The sequence below is a fragment of the Seriola lalandi genome, unplaced genomic scaffold (genome assembly GCF_002814215.2).
Source record: "Seriola lalandi dorsalis isolate HSWRI2012SDOR001 ecotype SW California unplaced genomic scaffold, Sedor1 jcf7180002054959, whole genome shotgun sequence".
Taxonomy (NCBI): domain Eukaryota; kingdom Metazoa; phylum Chordata; class Actinopteri; order Carangiformes; family Carangidae; genus Seriola; species Seriola lalandi.
The window spans coordinates 551,229-570,354 of NW_019525510.1; the positions used below are offsets into that span (position 1 = coordinate 551,229).

Consider the following 19,126-nt stretch of genomic DNA (forward strand, 5'->3'; position numbering starts at 1 on the left):
AGACAGGAAATGGGGAGGCAGAGAGAAGGGGAATGACATGCAGCAAAGGGCTGTCCGATGCAGGACTCGAACCGGGGCCAACTGCAGCTAGGACCTGAGCCTCTACATATGGGGCGGATGCTCAACCAACTGAGCTACTCGACACATTCTCTTGTCTTATGCTGGTGTCAGGGCCTTTCTGTGTGGAGTTTGCCTGCTTTCCTCCCGCCTGTGTGGGTTCTGTCGCTTCCTCCCACAGTTAGCGCAGGTTAAGTTAATTGGCGAGACTAAACTGTCCGTAGGTGTGAATGTGCATGGTTATTTGTCTCCTATGTGTCACCCCTTTGATAGACTGGCGAGCCGTCAAGTGCATACCCCGCCTCTTGCTCAGTGTCAGCTGGGACTGGCACTAAGCGCTCCCCCACCGGAGCCCTCAAGGATAGGCGGTACAGCTGATAGATGGATGGATGGAATTCAGCATAAAACAGCCTCTAAACTTGTCAGAGTGCCACTTCCTAAGTCTTCGTGGGTGTGCGGTTGGGGTATAGCAGCCTATGTTATAGCAAGTATTAGCTGAGATTGGTTTAACTGCAAATTTCAGTGGAAGCTTTCAGCTTTCATGTTCCAAGTCTTTCATTAAACTATTTTCATGGTTATGTAATTAGAAAGAAAATATGTGGTGTCACATTCTTGGCTCTGTCACTGGACACAGACAGCATACAGCCTGTTATTTGGACTAGCAGGCACCTGCATAACTGCTGCCCACATGCACCATACATCCTCAACAGCACAAGGCATTTTTCACACACATAGTTATCAATTTATTTTACCTACTGTAAAGGTTTTTTTGGGCAGAGATACACTCTTACATGAGGCTAATAAATGTTATAGTCTTAGAGTATTTACATACTAAATAGGTACAAATTCAAAATCCCATAATTTCATGAATTTACTCAATTCTGAGCCTATGTACAAGGTAAAACATTATTTCTCTGAAACTGACTTACTGTCTTTTTTTTTAGCTCTGCGGCGATGGAAGAAAGATATGAGCACAAAACACATGCTCGCATCCAGGAAGTGGTAAGAATCAATAAAACACACGATCCAGACTTGCATATAAACATTGGATGAAATTTGTATGTCACTACAAGCTTTTATCAATGTAATGGTAGTTTCTGGTGTTTGTGGTAGGTGTTTATGATAAAACCACATTGATATTAATAATTAGAACAATAATAATGTAAGGCGATAAGCCAATACGGTGCGTGTGAGTACTGAGTATTATACTATGTTTAATATGAATTTGTATCCTTGATTACCTTTCTAGGTAAGGACAAAGATGTCGGACAAATATGTGCGTGAGGAGCCCATGATCAGGGGACCAAAGTTCCTGGTCAGACTCAGATCCCACACTGTGTTTGAAAACACTTCAGTCAAACTCTTTTGTACTGTTGAGGGCTTCCCCATGCCTATTGTAAAATGGTGAGTAAGAACTCAAGATTTAATGTTAAAATTAACAAGATACAGTATACCCTATGAATTAAAGGTTCCTTTTTTTTTGGCTAAATGTATCAAACATAACAGTAGCACAACCTTACAGTATTTCATGAAAGAAGTCTACTGTATCTTTTTTTCTTAGATATAATATTATTGATCGCAGTAGTGATGATAAGAACATTTTCTATTAGGGCTCCACATGTCTTGCTTTGATGCTGTAATTCTCCTCTATTTCAGGTATAAAGATGGTTTGATCCTGGACATGTCCTCTGGAAGGTACCTGGCTGAATCCATAGGTGGAATCCATTCTCTGGAGATCCTAAGGTAAAGTGAGTTCAAACACAGACTTTAAAATTATTTAACAGGTGTTCTGCCACTTGAGAAATAGCCTAGATTTTCATATTAAAGAGGAACTTATTTTACTCATGAGGGTCAGTTTATGTGTCAGAACAGGCAGAAAAGGTCTAATGATCCTTAAAGTTTGACTTGTAGTAGGGATTAAACATCAGGATATCTCAGCCTCTGCTCCACTGATTTTGACCATTCTTCTTTTTTTAACCTGTCACTTGGAAGGCCCTCAACTTATTGCATTTGCAATACTAAATCACTTGAGAAAACCCTAATTGTGTTTTGTGTTATACTGTGTGCACACCAGCTTTCAGGGAATATGTTACACATTTGTTTCAACTGCAGAGAGCAGTAACAGTTTGTGTGGTACAAGTGCACTACTAAAGGTAATGATGCACTGAGGAGAATAAAAAGAACACTACAGGCTGATGTAAACTATGCTGGTGTCTAAATATTTAAAACAATTTGCCAAATGTTAATGCATTAAATGTTTGTTGGGCTTTTAAGGATACAATTAATTTTTGTGAGAAACTACAGTTTGCTTGTGTGCAATGAAAATTCTACAACGTGTTTTTAACTAATATTGTCCATTTACTCCTTTTACTCGGTTTGTAATTCATAATTTACAGCTACACATAACTTATTCATGATTCCTGCACACTTGGGCCTCCGACTGCCCAATTGTCTGGCTCAAGACTACGTCATGAACCATCAGAACCATTTCTCCTGCCAATCCCATCAGGATCTGCACACAAATTCAGACTAGAGTAATGACATCAGAGTCAGCTGACTGACTGTGTGGGTAGGCTGTGGTTACTGTATATGGGACAAGAGCATGTCCCGCTCTCCCTCAAGTCTTAGGAAGCTCAGCTGTTCAAGTGCTGACCTCAGTGCCACATGATACTCCAGGATTCTTTCAGTCATCACTCTTTCCTCGGATCCAATCACCTCTAGTTCCTTCTGTCTGTTACTTACATACAGCTGAACCCACAATGAAACTCACTTACTTCTTAAATATTTTAGGTTAATGCTCCTCAGCTCCATGAACCCCGTAAGAGGTTGGAATAGTCTGAAACAGTATTTTATCAGCCAAAAATTGTCTAAAACTTATATGCTTGGGGTGGTATTCAAGTTTTTCAAAAAAGCAGTTAGATCTTAAATAAATCTCTTTGAAATTATCAGCAGCTTGTGGAAACTTTAAGATAGACTCATGACAGAGAGAAACTGCAGAATCCCTCTCCCCGAGCGTGTCGATCTTGGATCCTTACACCATGACATTCCTGTGCACACCCTCACACACACAGCTGCACCGGTGCAACATTTCTGTGTATATGAAGTATTTCCTGAATGTTATTATGATTCAAAACAAGAATACATTTGGTACTGTCCCTCAGCTCCTCACTGTAGTCACTTCTGCAAATGATGTCAAAATCATCTCCTTATGATTACACCTGCCTATGCACTCTGCACAGGTAGAAATGTCCCCATGTTAGATCATACTGGTGTAATATGAGGTTGTGGGAAAATTGGTGAGAGGAGCATCAGGGTAAGCAAGAGATTCAGGGAGGGAGAGAAAGATGAGGAGACTGGAGGATAAAGAGATAATGAAAGAAGGAAGAGATTAAACTCAAGAGGCTGAGGTTGTTCTTCAAACCATGAATGTGTGGCATATAATGAATGTGAGAAAGGAACGTGACTTTGGCTTCTGTAGCAGCGCTCATGTGCCTCTTAATCTAGCTTATACTTGACACAAGGGGTTAATGGCAGTCCTGTCATCCGTACCTATGACATAGGTTTTGATTTACAGTCCAGTGTCATATTTCACCCATGGATAGCACCACGAAGACCAATGGGGGACTACATGCATACTTGTAGAACTGCAGTTTTATCCAAGGAACTCCTATTTGGCCTTATCTCATTACCAAATAGGAGGTTACTGTGATAGAGGGGGGCAATCAGGGTGAGAGGCGCCAATGGTTTTGTTAGGTGTGTATTACTGAAGAGAAGATGAATGAACATTTCTTCAACTTGTTTAATGTTAAACTTACTTTTAACTTGTACTTTTAACGGCATCAGAAACTTGTAGGAGAAAACAGAGGAGGTCCAAACTGACTAGTTTTTCCATAACTGCTGTAGCCCCAAAGTGTGGTTACATGTGGCATGGCGATGGCAGCAACTGAATGTGCTTCTTCACTCCTTTGTGTAGAACTATAAATACACCTTCTGTCTTTATGTCTACATACAGTATGTCTCTCATCTTTTTGACTTTTCAAGCATCTGTGACATATAGCCCTAGAGGGGACAGAAGCAACAACAACATTCCAATGCAAATATGAGCTCTAAATAAAGCAAGTTCCAAATCACAAAAGACATACAGTATTCCAATGCATTACATCCTGCAACTCATGGCATGCCTGTTGCAGCAGCAGATGTGATTTTAAAATACATTTTTTTGAGAAGAAGAAACTTATTGTTTCATATAGAATTAACTGTCCAATTCCCTGTCCCCGGGAAAAAACCAATACCTTCTCCGGATAACTGAACCCAGCAGGTTGCAGGTTCTACTGTATATGTGAACAGGGGCTTTGCTCGATCTCTGCTGTGCCCCCTCAGCTGCTTACTGTCCCTGGCAACATAATGCATAAATGTGGGAAATTATTGCTCATTTGGTGAATTAGTTTCATACACCTTGAAAAGCAAACCCAAACTGGCATTACATCAGTAGGTGATGTAGCCATATTAGAGCATATCCTCATGGATATACAGTAGCCTACATCTGGTATGCTGGCTATTTTCATTTCCAACCTTTTGATCAAAATACAATACAAACAAGAGTCTGTGAGAATCCTGATGGGTTTATTGACGTGGAATACCTAAATTGTGTTTTTATAGATGCTCAACTGATGATACAGCGCAGTACACCGCTGTTGCTGGTAACAACCATGGACAGGCTTCTTCTCAGGCCTCCATCATTGTTAAGCGTAAGTCCTTCTATCCAATTACCTGGGTCTAATGTTGTAGTGTGATGTTTTATGATCCAGTCAAACTACTTAACTAAACACGCATTTATTTCTGGACACATCACATTTATCTGAGGCCCTTAGATCTTTAACTGTACCTTTAGGCTGCCAGTCTTCCAGTACCACCATCTGTTACCATCTGTCTGCTTGTTCACTAGCTTTTTTTATTATTACAACTAGCTGCTGCTGATGATGGTATGTTTGCTTTTGAATCATGTAGGCCTCAAGGAGGAAGAAGAGTCCTGTCCATACGCATGGTTGCCTTTCACAGGTAAGCATCATGATTACCTCCATTTCCATCCAGGTGTGTCCAGAAATGTCAGAATCAGCACCACTGCTAAGCCTTACATTATTTATATCTTTTCAAAGTGATGCAACAAGCTGTTACTGTTATTACCTGTCCTATTTCCACCTCTCTCTTGTTCTCTGTTTCTTCCTTTCCCCTGTCTCTCAGCTGCCATGCTTCCCAAGATCCACTACACTAAAATCAAAATTACTTTTCTGGAGAAGTTTGGGCCAGTGTTTGCTTCCGAGGGAGAATCTGCCACTCTGTCTGCTACCATGACCCTGAACCCCAACCTGGCCAACCTGCAGCCTGAGGCACAGTGGTATAGAGATGGTAATTGTTATAAAGTAACATTTTATGATGAGGTAATTACCCTATAAATGCTAGTAATATATACTGGCTACCATGGCGACTACCCAATCCAGTCTAGTCGACATGCTGTGGACAAATGGGAAAATTTTACGGTTACTATTTTTACTGCAAATTAATTATGCTGAGAGTGGTTAAATGAGAAGCTTGATTTGCTATGCGTGTGCCTGTAGACATTACACAAACGTCCTATGAGGTATAAAAGAAATTTGTAAAAGATTAATCTTTCATATTCAAACTGATATATGCAACCAGACCTTATGTGTAATTTACAGAAATATAGAGTTAGTTTTAGCAGCTTAGCACAGAGGTTTATAAGAATTATGTAATGACACTCAACTCAGGATCCTGTCTCATTTCTAGACACTCGTCTGTTTGATTCTAAGTGGGTGAAGATTGAAACTGGCAGAGGAGTCACCACCTTGAATCTTCCCAATCTCTACAAAGACGATGAAGGCCTCTACACACTCCGTATGGTCACTAAAGGAGGCACCGCAGAACACAGCGCATTTGTCTCTGTTGCAGGTGAGGTTTGCTAGATGACTGGGTAGTCTATGAGAAGTTGATATCTTTAAAGGAAATGATAAGCTTATGTCAAAAGAGTGGTTCAAATATGAACTCTGAAGCATACTGGGGTTTTTCTTTCATTGATTTGTTGTCTTTTGTGGATTTTACAGAACTCTGTTACTATACTTATTTAAAATATTACTTAAATATAACATGATTATAATAACAATGCCACCCTGTCACCTGCTGTGTAGATGGTCCTCCTCCAGTCCCTGCTGCACCTGGTGCTCCTATGGACCTCAAGATCCACGATGCCAATAGAGACTATGTCATTGTGTCATGGAAGCCTCCTAATACCACCACAGAGGGTCCAATCCTGGGATACTTTGTGGACAAGTAGGAGTTACTCATATAAACAACATAAATAGATAAACTGACCAACATAAAGACAAACTGATTACTGTAAATCATAATATAGAGTTTCCCTGACTATCTGTACAAATGACGGGATTACTGTTTCTAGTGATAGACAATCCATCCATTTTCATTATACTGCTACTCCCTCATTCCTCTTAAGATTTTCTCTGGGCATTTTACAGCTAAGCCAAATTTTGACTTATTTTGTCACTCACATTTTACCCTATCCAAACTTGAACACACTTGGATAATTAATGTACAGTACACAGGAGCCTAAACTGCATGAGCTCTGCTTGCCATCGTTTTCATATCTTTTAAAAACAACAGTTCACTTTATTTCCTCATTTTTAATCAAAACCATTCATGCAACATGTTGTCTTCTCCTCTTCTGAACCCCTCTTCTCTTTTCTCCTTTTTGTTTTTAATCAAATTTTATAGATGCGAAGTTGGTACTGAAAACTGGACCCAATGCAATGACCACCCCATTAAGATCTGTAAATACCCAGTGTCTGGGCTGTTTGAAGGACACTCCTACTACTTCAGAGTCAGAGCTGTCAACTCCCATGGAATCAGCAAACCATCCCGCATGTCTGATCCTATCGCTGCCCTGGACCCCACTGAGTTTGAGAGGCTTCATGGTAAGTTTAACTGGATTCGTATCGAGAAATGTCATCCTTGCCTTTTATAATCCATCATTTGTAGACAAACGTAGATAAACGTATTCTGTTGTCAGTGACATGCCAAATGTCAGTGCTGTTTGTGGATGATGGCATGAATATAAAGTTGTTGTTTCTGACATTATATTAAAAATGTATGTTTTGCTATTTTCTTCCACTGACGTAACTCAGAGGTAGTTTATCATAAAGCCACTTCATGCATGTTTGTATCCACATATTATTCAAAACAAACACACTTTTTCTTTCGCTTTAATATGCTTTTCCAAGAGAAAAACAAACAAAAGTAAAATTTTGACACACAGGAAATAATAGGTTCCTGTTACTCCAGTTATTTTATATGATATATGTTTTTGTTGTAAATTAACCCAGCTGATACAAATTCATATCTGAAATCTACGTGAAGTAACTTCAATATTAACTTGGAGCAGATTGATGATCATATCTTTTATTTTCCTGTAGCCAAAAAGCTTGGAGGAAAACTGGATGTTGTGTCTTACCATGATGAAGTTGAAGGTGAGTTTTCCAATTCCAGTTAAAACTAATCTAGATATATTACTAGATATGGATTCTAATGTTTAATGTATATATATATATATATAAATAATAATCCGTGTGTATATGTGTGTGTGTCTGTGTAGCTGAGGGAAAGCCTCCAGGTGTTCCATCAAGAATTCATGCCTCAGAGACAGACAGGACGTATGTAGTTCTGAGCTGGAAAGCTCCTGCATATTCCAGCAAGGCTCCCATGTGGTACTATATAGAAAAGGTAATAAATACTGTTTTACCACCACCACTGTCTTGACTGTTTGAAACTACATTGTGAATACTACTTGTGCATCTCATTAGTAGTTTAAGTTCATGCTAAATGTGTGGTACTCCTCTCTCTCCTCAGAACAAATATAATAGACATAACCAGAAAACATTTTAAATGTTTACACTGTACTCAGTACCCTGCTGTATTTGGTCCAACAATATTAATTCAATCTCTAAAACTGAAAGAAACATTGTTGATCTTTTGTGTGAAACACCATAATTTGTCTGTCCCCACAGTCCATGGCAGACAGTGAAGCGTGGCAGCGTGTTAACACTCAGGTCCCTATTCGATCACCACGTTATGCCGTCTTTGACCTGGCAGAGGGCAAACACTACAAGTTCAGAGTTTTGTCTGCCAATATGTATGGAATCAGTGAGCCATCAGAGCCGACGGGACCTATTGAGACTCAGGAACTGAAAGGTCTGTGTCTGTCCATTTCACTCACTGCACAAGTGTAGATTCAGTCCATATTTTAAACATTTATCATTATTATTGCCACTGTAATGATCGTTCATTGTTATTTCTTTGCTGTCTTCAGGTGTGCCATCAGCTCCCGGTCAGGTGATTGCTACAACGGAAACAGACACCTCCGTCCTCATCCAGTGGGCTCCTCCAAAAGAACCCAACAATCTGATTGGCTACTACATTGACCAATGTGTGAAGGGGTCCAAAGACTGGACCTCGGCCAATCACAAGCCTCACAAGAGCACCAGGTATGTTTTTAGCCAAACAATAACACAATGTCGGAAATGTGTCTTACTTTGATTGTTGGTTATAGCGATACACATTTCTGTTTTTTTTTCAGGTTTGTGGTTAGTGGTCTGACCAAAGGAGAAACGTATGTGTTCCGTGTCCAGGCTATCAATGAGCTGGGGCTCAGTGATGAATCCCAGGAGTCTGCACCTCTGACTGTCAAGGCTTCCCTAAGTCAGTACTGGCATATTTTTGGTCACCATTACTGATTGATTGATGATGATGATAATGATGATTATCTGCTTTGTAACATCTCCCTGCTGGACTGTGATGATCATTTCGATGAATGCGAAGTAATCATTGTAATTATAAGTATTACAATTCAGTCCTTCCTCTACAGCCCACCCCTCTGCTCCTTACGACATCGCTTTGCTGAACTGTGACGGCCATTCAATGGTTCTGAACTGGCAGAAGCCTCTTCACTCTGGAGGAGCAAAGATCAAGGAGTATTATGTGGACAAAAGACGCAGTGGCACAACCATGTGGAGGGAGATTCATATCCCACCAGTCACAGAACGACTTTATAAGGTACAGCAATGTCTGTTATTAAACCTGCCTTAAAACATGAAAACAAACTGAAGAAGGGGGGTGACACTTTTAGCATAACCTGGATACAAGTACTTTGGTTGGTTGTTCTCTGTACACGGCAAAGCTGAAAGTCATGTACCTATTTTGTTCTAACTATGGTTTGGTTTGGTTTTCTTAGTAACCATGGTAACACTTTGTTGACAGGTGGAGGGCCTGACAGAGGGAGCAGTCTATCAGTTCCAGGTGTATGCAGCCAATCTGGCTGGCCTCGGACCAGCGTCCAAACATTCAGCAGACTTCACCTGTGAGGCCTGGACTATGCCAGAGCCTGGTCAGTAAATATCATCTGCTGACCAACTTGATCACCATCACTGACAAACTCTAAAACATGAAAGGGAAGGACGGGAATTAACACATGTACACAGGAGCACAAATGTAAATGCGTGTTTGTGTTTTTCCTCTTATTCTTTGTGTCCTTTAGGTCCTGCCTATGACCTGACTTTCTGTGAAGTGAGAGATAATTCTTTGGTGGTTGAGTGGCAGAAGCCTGTTTATTCTGGTTCTGGACCAATCACAGGCTATCACGTTGAGTATGCTAAGAAGGGCACTTCTGACTGGACCACATCCAATGAAAAAGCTGTCAGTCACCGCTTCCACAAGGTGAGAGCATTTCTAAAACTTCTCCTAAAGTCTTACTGTGTCTCTGTTTACTTCTAGTAATCCTAGTTTTCTTTTTTTCATTCATCAGACATTTGTTACAAAGTGTAAAAAATCTTATAGAACATCATGAAACAAATGACAGTACCTCTTACACAACAAAGAGCATATGACTTTATTTAACTTTGTAAATAACTTTACTGTATAACATATTATTGTAGAGAAATTGAATGCTAGTGTTTAATGTCAGCACTGCTGAAACAAAAACATATTACAACTACTTTGCGGTGCGCTCCTGATGCTATATTGTATGTTGTTAAATGTTAATAATATCTTGATCACAGTGCTCCTCTATTCTTTTGTTTACCTATGCAAAGATTTCTATTGGCTCCTGATAGCTACACTATTGTTTTCAAACGACCATACATTACATATACAGCCTTCTTTACCAGACTATAGTGCTTTATTCACCCTGTTGTACAATTGAGTAATACACCTACATTAAACTGTGTGACACTGACACCTAGTGGATAAAATATACAATTACTGGGTTAAGTATTAAACATAAATATTAAGAAGGTAGATGGATATTCTTGGTTTTAGAATGAAAAGTAGCAGCAAATGGGCAACTTATTTCACATGTGACACCGGCAATCATTCAACAAATGAGAATTATATGCATTTCACTGACTACTGTAATGAAAAGAGTAATTAGTGCTCTAATAAAATGTGGGTTGCAAAAAGTGAATAAAAATAGGTTACGTAATTCATTAGCATAAACAAAAACTAATTATGGGTCTGGGTGCTAGTATAGGACAATACATTTTGCATTTATTAGCTTGAGTAGCTGCTGCTGTCGCTATCTCATCTGCCAAATAATAAAATGGGTTATTTACCTGCAACAGTGGACAGACGTCCTACTATCTTGTTAATGTCACAGTTACTGTACCTGGCAGACTTGCCCAAATTGACGATGAACACACCTGTGCAGCAATGTTCAGAACTCTCCTCCTCTTACCAACGGAGGCTTGTTTCCTTGTCTGTTTGTTTTCTAGGTAACAGGCCTGGAGGTGGGCACTAGCTATGTGTTGAGAGTGCGTGCAGTGAATGCTGCAGGAGTGGGTATGGCCTCAATGGCCTCTGATCCCGTGACTGCGAAGGCTGTGGCAGGAACATTTAATCACAGACAGTGGGAGATTAACAAATTCAATGAATCAAATTTTTTAAAGACGGATCTCCAAATTATTCTTTGTATACTAAAATAATTGCACCATGGGTATGCTTTGTTGGAATTATTTACTCTTTTTGAAAGTGCTGGAGGCAAAATGAAAGGAGGTCGACAAATATAATACAATAGAATATAATGGATATAATAAAAGTGTTAGAATGATCACTTTATTGCTGTGTGTGCTTGTCGGTGCGATTAAAGGTGCCCAGGAGGTGTCCTGTGTGGTGGACGCGAAGTCAGGTGACATTGTTATGTCATTCGAGTCCTGCCAAATGAGCGAGAGCTCTCAGTTCGTCTGGAAAAAAGATTATAAAGAAATCACAGATTTCTCCAAAGGAGTGGTGATTAAGACTGAGGGCAGCCAGTAAGACCACAGACACATACACACCTGCACACATATTGGTCGGATGCTGTAAAATATGCACTTTGAAATCTAATATGTGCAACATCTTTCTGTCTTTGTCTATCTGTGTCTCACTCATGTTCTGCGTTGTAGTTCTAAGCTTATCTTCAAGAACGCAGATAAAGAGGACTTTGGGACATACTCTGTTTCTGTCACCAACACAGAGGGAGTTTCATCCAGCTATAAAATCTCTGCTGAAGGTAGGACTTACCCGTCACTGTGCACGTCTGGCCCCACAAAAGTCTGGCTTTCGAATTGTACAGAAATCTAACAGAATTAAAAATTCTATCTGCAACCTGAGCTGTTGAAATCTATTCTGTTATTTACAGCCTAGACTGACTATTATATATTCCTTTTGACACATTAAATTGTCGCAATTATTATCTTCATTACGTTAAATTCCATTAAACATTTGTTTCCTCCATCTGTTAAAGTAGTGCCTGCAAATATCTTTCATGCCTTGAACATGAAATTTTGAACAGCGGTACAGGAGCATCATGTTCCAACATCCACCAACAAGAACATCAAAAGTACAGACTTAAGCAAAATTAAAAAGGAAACTACATGTAGAGGAACTGAGGCATTGTGCAGGTGGAAACAAGGATGAAAGCAAATAGGCCCTGCCTAAAAACGATCACACTGGCATGTAGGCAACAAACAATTTCATTACACGTCTGATGAATACTAGTAGAGCACATTGCTCACATTATTTCTCCAAGCTTGGGGCAGTATGTGTGTTTTAAAACCACATCTTCATGGAAAAGGGCCTTCTGTCAGACTGTTTCACAATATTTTTCCTGCTATTGCACCATTACGCTACAAGGCTATAATATGTCATTCAGTGTGCCTTACACTGATTGCTTCCCATTTGGCCTACAGTTTTTTCAGCCCAACTCACAATAATTTCAAAACTTTTAGTACACAAGGTTTCATTTATTTTCTTTATACCACAGGTACAAGGGAAGCCTCCAATTATTTAATACACTAACTCCGAATGCAGTTTGTCAGAGGAATTTCAGAGTGGGCCTTTGGGTGTAGTTCTAGGCTTTTAAAAATACTTAACCATAATGCATTGTCTTCCCTGTGGCTACATCTTTAAGTGTTTGTGCATTTATCTGCCTCTGCCTATTAAACACAATTACAGTAATGACTTCTCCAACTCCAAACTTGGTACTTGAAGAACCCTTCAAAGTGCATGCTAAAATTACATCCATGTATAAAGTGTAAACTTGTTTGTGCCCACAGCCGAATGACATGAATAACTTGTTACTTTTATGTTTCAGAGTTGGCAAAGATGCTGGCACTCAGCTATGATATCAGACACCCAAGTAGGTACCTCTAGCTGACTCTGTCGATCCCTCATAATCTCTCTCTTTGTCCCTTTTAATCTCTCTCCACTTACACTTTTTTCTCTGCTGGTTCTTTAATCTGTTTTACCCACTTTCTATTTCTCTGTTTCTACCTTTCATGCTTTCAGTTTGCTTTGTTCTGACTTGCTTTGAACCTTTCAGATTTCTTTCTTCTTTTAGGAGTATATTTCTCTTTTTATTCGATCCAAAAAAGGTCTTACCTGCTTTTGCATCACCTGCCTTACCACTATTCACCTACTCTGTCTGTTGCTTCCCAACTGACTCCTCTCCTCTCCTCTCCTCTCCTCTCCTCTCCTCTCCTTTCCTCTCCTCTCCTCTCCTCTATTACTAAGTAATAACAGTTTGTTTAAGTTATGATTAAGTAAGTGCAATAATGTTCTTTCACCCGTGACCGTCCTTTTTTTCTCTCCTCTTCCCTCCTCCAGTCATCCCGCTGAAGTCAGAGCTGGCCTATAAGATTTTGGAGAGAGGAAGAATGAGGTTCTGGCTGCAAGCTGAAGAGATTTCTTCCAATGTCACCTACAAATTCTTTGCCAACGACAAGGAACTGTCTGGGGCTGATGTAAGATACACTGTATTTTTAAAAACTGACATAGTTAGGGAGAGATGGAAAATATGACTTTCTGGTTTTAAGCCGAACAACTGTCTGTTTGTCTGTCATGTTGCAATATTAAAGCCACAATCACAGTAAAAGTATCCATATTCATGAAGTCTGTCCGTGAGTGCATTATGGCCTTTTTACAAAAACCAACTCTATTTTTCTGCAGCCCAACAAGATGGGTCATGACGTCTCTACAGGTATCATTGAGTTCATCATGGACCATTTCACAGAGGAGAATGAGGGAACATTTACCTGCCAGATCACAGATGGAGGAGGCAAAGGACAGAGCTCACTGGTTCTGATTGGAGATGGTAAGAGAGGCTGGGTCTGATTTCTCACTGTCAGCATCTCTGCTGTCTTTCTAACCCTGTCAAACCAAGTACAAACAGAATGGACTAAAATCCATTACCCAAAGAAATAATACTGAACTGCAAAAGTAACAAGAATGCAAATGCATATACAAATAAGTAAACACAGCCTATTCAGATCTACAGTGTGTGTGTGTGTGTGTGTGTGTGTGTGTGTGTGTGTGTGTGTGTGTGTGTGTGTGTGTTTGGCGACATACCTTCTACATCCCTGGCATTAGAAAGTAATTTTGTGGTAATGTATTCAGTTTAAAACAGTAACTATGTATGAAGGACGCTCTGTTTCTGATTCAAATAAAGATGCTTTATTTCATAAATTATGATTCCACCCTCATACAGGAGGCCATTAGCTAGGTAATCCTCTGAAGGAATCTATAGCAACTACTGGCAACACTTTGATCTTTTAATTATTCTCTGTTTATGTGTGTCTGTATGTGCACACAGGTTTCAAGGCAGCTTTGGCTGAGGCTGAGTACCAGAGGAGAGAGTACATCAGAGTCAAGGAGGGTAAGAAACAAAACATCACTCACTTTAAGGCTTGTATGAGTTCTACTCTACTTGGTCTGAGACCAGCACACCATTGCCTGGAAGACATCTAATCTAATCAGTGAAAACGCAGGAAAGAAGTGAACCAACATTACTTAAATATGGATCCAATTTGAATGGGTCAGTACATGCAGCACAAAATAATTCCCAAATTTAGAAATATATAGAACAGATACTGTAGGATACACATGAATATTCCATGGTGGTATTTTTATTAAGAATTTAAAAACACACTAACTCAAGCTTGAGGCAATTAATAGAGCTCAAACAATCAAGGTCTACAAGTAATTTATTTTAAACTCACTGGGCCTTTCTCTCCTGCCTTTATCCACCACAGGTCCCCACTTCAGTGAGTTCCTATCACTTCACGTTGGAGACGACTGCTCTGTCACTTTGGTTTGCAAGGTAAACACAGCCAAACTCAATAATAATTGAATATTTACACTCTAAACAAATGGAGGGCTGACTTCTGGATAGCTGATTATCCATTCTGTGGAGCGTAGGATTCAACAATGCTGTGTAATGATAAGGTCTAGATTGAAAATAACATGCATTATACTGTCAGCTTTTTCTTGGATTTGTTAATGTGAAGTATATAATCAAGCCAAAGTATTGTTCATATTGCCCAAGATAATCTGAATCTGTCATCTGTTTAGTCTGTTTGCCAGTCAAGCACAAATAAACATATAGAACAAATTAAATGAGTGAATTAATTAATGTGAGCATCAGCCATTTTGCAGAAATATGCTCTCTTTGTAGTTGGTGTGAGTGATTAGTTAGTGTACGAGATATTCTTTAAAAGAGGACCACATGCTATGGTTCTCTTGGGGAAAGTGGTGAGGAGAGAGTAACTGTCAGAGAGATACCTGAACAGACGATGAGTAACTTTGCATACACCACTGGCTTTTTCGAGTTGCATTTTGTAAGGAGGAAATCTAAGGTATACAGCATTGAGGGCATAGCTCACAAGTTTTATATTTAGTTTTACATTCAGCATCTCTAATCAACCTGTTATACTTCAAGCATTGAATAACGCTGGATGGCATGAAAAGATGAGGTGCACCATATCTAAACTCAGGGGACTAGTGACTTTTCAAAGCAGATTAATGGAAGTAAAGCAGAAGTGCAGTTTTGGGTTTAGGACCATCTGAGACTGAATTGGTGCCACTGGGATTTAATGATCTGGTATTTAGTATGGAGGCTATAATAAAAGCTAAACCCTTGTTAATGATAAATATGTTAAAAGTTTTAATATGTGTGGTTCTGCTTTTCATTACAGGTTGCTAACTTGAAGAAGGAATCAGAGTTCCACTGGTACAGAGAAGACACGGAGATCATCCCTGATGTGAAGCCTGACCTTGGATCAGGAGTCTGTAAACTGCCAATTAAACTGGTAATTGCTCTTTGATGCTGTTGATCTTCTGAATGCTATAACCCCGTGTACAATACTACTATTTCTATCTATGTTATACATTTACATATCAGGTAGTGTAGTGTTGTAGTGGCTATGCTAAGTCAAGTGGCTATGCTAAGTCAAGGCATGAATGTAATGTTTTGCTCAGTGATTTGTCAAGTTACAAAAATGCTGCACTGTTTTAGGGTTTCTCTGAGGATCCGAAAACAAGAAAAAAGAAACAGACCTCACAATGTCTTCAGATTCATAATACTGTATTCCCTGTGTTCCCTATACTATTGTATGTGTTTCCTGTTTTGTTTGTCTAGTTTTCATTGAAGACAGCGGGAATTTATAAGGCCACCATCAGTGATGACAGAGGAAAAGATATGAGCCAAATTGACATTTCTGGAAAAGGTAAACATATCTTTCTTAATCAATTTATCTTAGAGGAGTAATTGACTGACTGGTCAGCGGGCCGGATGTAAAACTGAGCAAGAATAAAGAATAACCTGCAGTATAATGGCTTGTCAAAAGTGAACATCTGAAAAAAGAGCCTGACATTCAAAAGCGAGATACAGGAAAAAATATGATCCAAATATATATTGTATCTGTAAATGACAAACTAATGAGTTTTTAAAGAAGCTATTTGTTAGTTTTGCTATTGCTACACAGCCAAAGTTAGCATTAACAGCTGTTTACTTACCAGAAGAAAGGTTGCCAGAAATGTTTACTTGCCAAGAGCGGTCTCCAGGGATGGAAGGTAACGCCAATGTTAACTCTCATTTATATCACCTCTCCTTTTCTACTGAAGTTAGCACGGTAACCAGCTAGCCCTAGCTTGACTACTATAACGATGGCCGAGCTCTTGTCAAGCAACAATCACCATCACCTGCTCCCGGCAAGAAACACGTTCGGCAGCAGAGGATACTTACAAATAGCCCCTTTAACAAATCCTCTTACCCCAACCTTGTTTTTCTAATTATGGTATAAACATAGTTCTTGCTATGTGACAGCTCGTTCACCAGCTGACTGTATTTATTCCTGAGAAAATTTAATTTTCCTGTAAAAGTTTGTGTAAAGTCAACCTAAATTGGTACAATATAGCCTACTCCTTCAAGCTTGTACTATGGTAGGACTTATTAAATTCCTTTTCAGTGTATTTAATCCCCACTGCATTAGAAGTTTTAAGTATTTAAAGGACCAGTGTATCGGATTTAGTGGGGGTTGCAGATTGCAACCAACTTAATACCCTTCCCCAGATCCCAGCAGCAGGGGGGGCACCTCGGGTTGGTGAGGTGGGCCCAATCCGAAAAAGGCACAGTGATCCATGGGAAATTATCCCAGTATGCCTGATGGCCAGTCCGACTATGTTGTACCTAGGTGGTGCATGCACGCTTAACACGCCAGCGGTTTGAATATCAATGGGTGATAAAAATCAAATCCTCTGCCAGGAGTTGTGAGGTGTCTCCTCTTTCTGCAGCCGTTGTTTCAAATTAAAAGCCCTCTGCATAGTCATGTAATTGTTACTTCATGACATTGCAGCAGTGGCATTACTTATAAAATATATATATGATATAGATAGTGGAACACTGGTCTACCACAGAAACTCGCATACTTAAACCTGCACACTTTTGTCTCCCTCCTCTGGCAGTGAGAGTAATTACACAAACAAAAGTCACACCAATGGTAATCTGTGTTTGTCCTCACCGTCGATTGCTTTATTTTTTAGACCATAATCCTTAAAAGTTTAGTTTTTATCTGGAGCATCAGAAACTTTACCATACTCATAATTGCTGTAGCATACTCCGTCTCCGTCTCCATCTCCCCTCTTCATCTCTAGCAAACCAATCATTGCCGGTTTATGTAAAATTCATCGCTAATGGTGGGCCAGCGGGGAAATGTTGCCACAGAGAGATTTAAAACTCTGTTGTACCGCGAAATCCAGAGATTTACCTGGCACTGATAGGTGCTGAATCAGCATCATGTGGACTCGCTTGGTAAGGGCTTGAATGTAAAGGACATTTAGATGCAAAAGTCCCGCACTCCAGTTTTAATTTAACCTTTCCTTACTGAACTTTGAATGTAACCACCAGAGGGTAACATTGTGACTTCCATTTTCTTGGCTCTTGCCCTGACCCTATGTTTGTCTGCTTCTCTTCTAGTCTTTGACGATGCCATAAATAAAATCAACCAACTGGCTGGTAGGTATCTCCCTGTTACACACACACACACACACACACACACACACACGCACACACACGCACACACGCACATGCACACACACACACACACGCAGAGGTGAATACACAGACATCAATTATCTCACAGAGATAGACAGATATCCGTATTAAAAACAGCACTTAACGTCACCATCAAATTATCTAAATTTAACATGGCACAATCGCACCACAGTGATAAGAGATTTAGTAGATCCATCGCCATGCTGATACATTTCTGTTTTAAAATCCCACTGTGACACACACACACACACACACACATACTTATCAGCGTGTGGCAGAAGTTGTCATGCTGGAAGCATTTGGCCATCATGTGGTGAAATCACTTTAAAATTCCACTGCGCTGTCACAGTGACAGTGTGGAGGAGCGTCTTACTCCTATTTTAAGAGACAGTCACTTGACAGCTCTGCAGCAAGTGTTACAGCAGTGGTTGCAGAGGAGAAGAGGGTTCATTACTGTGATAATGGGAAACCATGGTGATGTGACCAGGTGGATGACACACTTGCACACTTGTAATATGCAGTGAGCAAAGTCACAAACAGACATAGTGTAGTCTAAAAGTCCCTTTTACATTTAACAGCTTTAAAAGAAAAAGAGTTAATAAAACTCTGCTGGTCGAAGTGTTTTTCTGAATGCAGCATACAAACAGTCTGCACTCTGTTTCATTAGTACAAGTCTGCTCTCCAAGCTGGACAATAGTAACATAACAAGGGAAGTCTTAAAATGAATGCTACAAATGGCCGCAGATGGAAGTTTAGTTTCGTTTGATTAATTCTGGGGGGGGAAAGCATACTCTGTAGCTCTCGCTGCAGAGAGAGGCCACGTTATCAAGCAGCAACTGGAAAATATGTTTCTGATTTTGATTTCAAATGTGCCCTCCACAAATTCTATCACCTCCACACCTCCTCTAGGAGCCAGTGCAGCAGAGCTGGTGATTAACTGCACAGCAACGGGCATTCAGCTACAGTGTCACATGAAGTACTACACCTCAGAGATGGACATCACTTGGTATCATGGGTAAGAAATTCAATTTATAATACTAATACAAATAACATTAAAACTAATAACACTACTACTATTACCATGACAACCACAACTAGTACTACTAGTAAAAAGAAGAAAGAAAG

At 39.8% G+C, this 19,126-nt stretch overlaps 1 protein-coding gene across 2 annotated transcripts in view; it reads left to right on the forward strand.

Annotated features, from left to right (window-relative positions):
- Window positions 1–19,126, forward strand: part of myom2b (myomesin 2b) — a 31,259-nt gene that overhangs the window by 4,999 nt on the left and 7,134 nt on the right. For both annotated transcript variants that reach the window (XM_087170784.1, XM_087170785.1), the window contains 29 exons: window positions 1,002–1,059; window positions 1,307–1,461; window positions 1,714–1,800; window positions 4,717–4,805; window positions 5,065–5,115; window positions 5,299–5,463; window positions 5,863–6,024; window positions 6,261–6,402; window positions 6,862–7,061; window positions 7,560–7,613; window positions 7,739–7,866; window positions 8,151–8,334; window positions 8,453–8,627; window positions 8,720–8,841; window positions 9,008–9,195; window positions 9,400–9,526; window positions 9,677–9,855; window positions 10,908–11,020; window positions 11,280–11,444; window positions 11,577–11,683; window positions 12,767–12,811; window positions 13,279–13,415; window positions 13,621–13,765; window positions 14,264–14,326; window positions 14,703–14,770; window positions 15,645–15,758; window positions 16,088–16,175; window positions 17,924–17,962; window positions 18,911–19,016. In XM_087170784.1, the coding sequence (XP_087026910.1) occupies window positions 1,002–1,059; window positions 1,307–1,461; window positions 1,714–1,800; window positions 4,717–4,805; window positions 5,065–5,115; window positions 5,299–5,463; window positions 5,863–6,024; window positions 6,261–6,402; window positions 6,862–7,061; window positions 7,560–7,613; window positions 7,739–7,866; window positions 8,151–8,334; window positions 8,453–8,627; window positions 8,720–8,841; window positions 9,008–9,195; window positions 9,400–9,526; window positions 9,677–9,855; window positions 10,908–11,020; window positions 11,280–11,444; window positions 11,577–11,683; window positions 12,767–12,811; window positions 13,279–13,415; window positions 13,621–13,765; window positions 14,264–14,326; window positions 14,703–14,770; window positions 15,645–15,758; window positions 16,088–16,175; window positions 17,924–17,962; window positions 18,911–19,016 (3,456 nt within the window). The remainder of the gene's footprint in view (window positions 1–1,001; window positions 1,060–1,306; window positions 1,462–1,713; window positions 1,801–4,716; window positions 4,806–5,064; window positions 5,116–5,298; window positions 5,464–5,862; window positions 6,025–6,260; window positions 6,403–6,861; window positions 7,062–7,559; window positions 7,614–7,738; window positions 7,867–8,150; window positions 8,335–8,452; window positions 8,628–8,719; window positions 8,842–9,007; window positions 9,196–9,399; window positions 9,527–9,676; window positions 9,856–10,907; window positions 11,021–11,279; window positions 11,445–11,576; window positions 11,684–12,766; window positions 12,812–13,278; window positions 13,416–13,620; window positions 13,766–14,263; window positions 14,327–14,702; window positions 14,771–15,644; window positions 15,759–16,087; window positions 16,176–17,923; window positions 17,963–18,910; window positions 19,017–19,126) is intronic.